At 60.9% G+C, this 4,452-nt stretch overlaps 1 protein-coding gene across 1 annotated transcript in view; it reads left to right on the top strand.

Annotated features, from left to right (window-relative positions):
* The window catches only part of CACNA1G (calcium voltage-gated channel subunit alpha1 G), a 68,298-nt gene that overhangs the window by 45,650 nt on the left and 18,196 nt on the right, over nucleotides 1-4,452 (top strand). The window contains 3 exon segments of the mRNA XM_077776909.1: nucleotides 2,354-2,479; nucleotides 3,079-3,168; nucleotides 3,693-3,885. Of these exon segments, the coding sequence (XP_077633035.1) occupies nucleotides 2,354-2,479; nucleotides 3,079-3,168; nucleotides 3,693-3,885 (409 nt within the window).

Raw genomic sequence — 4,452 nt, 5'->3', positions numbered from 1 at the left:
CAGGGCACAGTGTAAGAGGTCACAGGCAGGGGCCCCCCCATATCCTTCAGCTGAAGCTGTCCCTCGAGTGGTACCTTCAGGGTCGGTCATCCTCCCTGGTTACAGACTCCATTCCCCACCCTCACACGCCTCTCAGGGACCACCCACCGGGTAACGCCTCTAGGAGAGCATCTGCTTTCTCGGGGAACCCTCCCACAATCACCCTCCATCCCCCACCGTCAGAACATTCCATGGATGGGGACAACACTGACAGACTAGTGATGCCTCCCCGGCTGTAATAATCCACCTACCCCCTCTTCCCCTCCTTGCCTGCACCCTTCATGCTCCCTGTAAGTTGACCTCCCTGTCCCCACAACACACTGCATCCCTGGGTAACACCTCCCTTGAGTTGAGTCCCCTTCCCTTCTCAGCTCCATCAGGGGATACCTTGAGACCTGGGAGTAGATGGGAAGATGGGGGGGGGGTGTCTGCATCCTGTTTTGAGAGATTAGAGGTGGGAGTCCCCATGGCGGGGATCTTGGGAGACGAGAACTGCCCAGAAAGCCAGAGGCCAGGATGGGGGTGGGGGCGGGGGAGCAGCAGGCAAGGGACAAGGGAGCGTCCTCGCTGAGGGAACCCCTCTTATTGCCCACCCTCCCTCCCCAGGGTCATTAGCCGGGCCCAGGGGCTGAAGCTGGTCGTGGAAACGCTGATGTCCTCACTGAAGCCCATCGGCAACATCGTGGTCATCTGTTGTGCCTTCTTCATCATTTTTGGCATCCTGGGGGTGCAGGTTTGTGGCAGCCTGGGGGCCAGGTGTCGGTGGGAACCTGAGGAGCAGCCTTCCTATTGGCCTTGGATGCTGAGACTCGAGCTGTAGCCGCTGTTGTCTTTATTCCAGAAAGGAAAAAACAGGGACGCTTCCCTCGAGGCCCTAGGCCTCAGGCCCCTCTGCCTCCTGGGCGTTTTGCAGCAAACGAGGAGCCTAGAAGAGGTCCCCAAAGGGGAAGAGGGCCTCAGAGAGGGGACTGACCTGTGGGGCCGCTGCAGACGGCTGCCGCTGCCCCCCTAACATGCTGCTCTCCTGAGCGCTGCCGCCCGCCATCCTGGCCCCGGTCTGCTCCGGGATCCCCTCCCTTCCCCTCCTGCCCCGCTTGAGCTGAGTGGGCTGCAGGCCAGGCCTGGGGATCCAAGGCCCAGACAGCTGGGCCAGGTTAGCGGCGGTGAGCCGGCAGGCAGGAGGGTGCAGACCCAGACAAGGCAGGAAGTGGGGGCTGCTGGAGGGGGAGGAACTTGGCCTCTGGCCCGGGGAGGAAACTGGCTTTGGAGGAAAAAAGATCAGGAGCTGCCTGAAGGCTTCAGCGGGCACCCCCGGGAGCTGGGGAGCCCCTGCATCCCCGGTCTTCCAGAACCCTCCGGCTCCAGCTATTTCAGCTTCAAAGTAGACAGCTGGCTGTCGGGGCAGCGGCGGTGGGTTGGGGGAACTCCTGGGTGGCTCCCGTCCTTCCCATTCTCGTCCTTTGGCTTCCTGGAGTGTCCCCATTACCCTGGGAAGAGGGCTGTTCCTGGTTTCATAAAATTCTCTAGCCACAGGGACCGGGGTGGGGTACATTTGCCAAAGCTGTGTGCTGCCCCGTCCCCTTCCCTCGCCTCCGGCCGGCTTGGATGAACAGGGAGCACCATCGTGAGCCCCGTCCTGGGCGCGAGTCCATCCTGAACGGCTTGCCCAGGGCCCCTGGTCCTCCTGACCCCTCCCATCCCTTGCCTACCCACAGTCGTAGCCCGGTGTGTTCTAGAGTGAGGGTGAGCTCTCCAGTCAGGAATACCTGCGTTCAAGCCCCCTTTCTGCCCCCTACATACAACCTTAGTGAGTGAATGTACTTCTTGGGGCCTCAGTTTTCCTCATCTGTAAAGTGGAGTCTATAATACCTAGCCTGCCCCCTGCCTTTAACCCCGGCCCCTGAGTATCTGATTCAGTGGGTCTGGGGGGGCCCTGAGAGTTCGCATTCCTAGCGTGATCCCAGACGCTGCTGATGTTTGCTGGCCCACGAACACCACGTGGAAAACCACTGGCTTCTCCCTTTGCAGAAAACAAAGAACTATCCCCCTCCCTCCATCCTTCCCCAGCACCTGCCCCGATGACCTTTTCTCCTGCTCCAGGGCCTCTGCTCCCAGGAGCCCAGAGAAAGGGGTGCCCAGGGCAGGGGAGGTTCCTGTCAGTGTCTCCCTGACTCGGACACTCCCTGTCCTTGCTTGGAGTGATCCCAAAGCCCTTGGGCGCCAGAGCTTGTGTGCAGGAGGAGGGGCTGGTGAGTTCAGGGCTTCCTGTGGCCACAGCTCACTTGGCTCTGTGTCTGGGGGTGTCTGTGTCCAGCTCTTCAAAGGGAAGTTCTTCGTGTGCCAGGGCGAGGATACCAGGAACATCACCAACAAGTCTGACTGCGCCGAGGCCAGTTACCGGTGGGTCCGGCACAAGTACAACTTTGACAACCTCGGCCAGGTGAGCTCCATGCTCCGGGGTGGAGGTGGGGGTGCGGGCGGCAGCAGGAGGCTGGAGGGGACACGGGTACATGCGTAGTGACGCACGCAGGGCAACTGACTCGCCGGGGCCTCGGCTCCATCCACTGGTAAATGGGTCGTAAAGGTGTTTCCTCGGAGCGTTGTGGTTAAGGGAGCGACGAAACGATGTGTGTGTCTGCTTAGCCTGGTACCAGGCGGATTTATCTTCTCGAGATAATGCCGTTTCTTACTCCGCATTCGCAGAAGTGGAGAAACGTAGAAAATGAAATAGCTCACTCCGTTTTGCTGGTTTGCTTCCCAGACCCAGCCTGGTTGGGCCTGCTGGATTTTCCAGGGCTCTGGTGTCTCCTGCTCCACCTGGCTAAGGTCAGAGGCCCCATGGCTTCTCTGGCTTCACGCCAGTCGTGGAGCCCCGGGACAGAGAGCTCTCCTAGGGCCCAGAGTGTGACTCGGGCCTGACCTCGGAAAGGCTAGGGTCCCCTGAGCCGCTGCCAGGAGGTGCTTTAGGGACGCAGGGCATGTGTGGTTTGGCCACACGTCCTGGGTTTCAGATGGTTTCTCCTCCTCCCCTCCCCCAAGGCCCTGATGTCCTTGTTCGTGCTGGCCTCCAAGGACGGCTGGGTGGACATCATGTACGACGGGCTGGATGCCGTGGGCGTGGACCAACAGGTAGGGCCGAGGTGGGCAGGATCCATCTTTGGGCTCGGGCCACTCACCCAAGGCCTGATGGGATGCAGGCACGGGCCAGAAAGAGAGCAAGGCTGATTGGCAAAACACCATCCAAGAGGCATCCCCCCGTTAGCAGAGGCTGTGACTGGTAGCCCGAGGGCCATATCCGGGCGTGTTGTATTGGATTGCAACATGTTTCCACGGCAAACATTTAAGCGCCGGTGGATTTCGTGTGGAAATCCAGAGCCGCACCTGGGAACAAAGGGCTTGCTTTCCATCAGGGCAGGAGTTACCTGGAACAAAGACGCAGCCGCCTCTCTGGGCCAGAAGATCTACCCTCCACTTTGCCACAGTCCCCACCCCTCCCGTGCATACTTAGCACCTGCTGGGGGCCCTGTAGCCAACCGAGTTTGCAGAGCGTGTGTAAAGGAACCCGGGCTATGGGGCGGCCGGGGCGGCCCCCGAGACAGGTCCGATGCGTCCTCGGGCTGATGCCTCCGCCTGTCCTTCCTGATCCCCACCAGCCCATCATGAACCACAACCCCTGGATGCTGCTATACTTCATCTCGTTCCTGCTCATTGTGGCCTTCTTTGTCCTGAACATGTTTGTGGGCGTGGTGGTGGAGAATTTCCACAAGTGTCGGCAGCACCAGGAAGAGGAGGAGGCCCGGCGGCGGGAGGAGAAGCGGCTGCGGAGACTGGAGAAAAAGAGAAGGAGTAAGGAGAAGCAGATGGCCGGTCGGTAGTCTTTCCACATCTCTCTGAGTCGTGCTTGACCTTGGCCTTGTGACTGCAAGGGGACCAGGGGCTGGGGCTGGGGGCAGGGAGAAGATGCTCCCACCGCCCCCGCCTCACCTCCTCCTTCCCCTCGAGAGCATGTCAGCCTCTAGAGCACGCATGAAGCAGACCAGTTCGGCCCCCGTGGGGGAGGGGAGCGACCCCCCCCGCCCCCACCCTGCGGGGCTCCCCGGGTCTCGGCAGCATACTCTTCAGACGAGATGCCAGGTCGAAGCTGACGCACGACCTCTCCCAGCTCGTCCCTCGGGGGAGCCTCATGGGATGAGAGCATGCTACTTTGCCGCTTGCCGGTGTCCAGAGGCCCCGGGATTGGCCCAGGTCCCAGACGTGCCTGCTCCAGGGTTGGGGAGCAAGCACCTTGAACCTGCGCCTGCCTAGTGTCTATAGCTGCTGAGCAAGGCCTCGGCAGAGACTGCAAATGGACCAGCGGGAAGAGAATCCAGACCCACTCTCTCCCTATCTCCAGCAAAAGCCCCTGGCTGCCTT

The sequence above is a fragment of the Crocuta crocuta genome, unplaced genomic scaffold, assembly GCF_008692635.1.
Source record: "Crocuta crocuta isolate KB4526 unplaced genomic scaffold, BGI_CrCroc_1.0 scaffold352, whole genome shotgun sequence".
Taxonomy (NCBI): Eukaryota; Metazoa; Chordata; class Mammalia; order Carnivora; family Hyaenidae; genus Crocuta; species Crocuta crocuta.
This window is presented reverse-complemented; position numbering and strand designations above follow the sequence as displayed.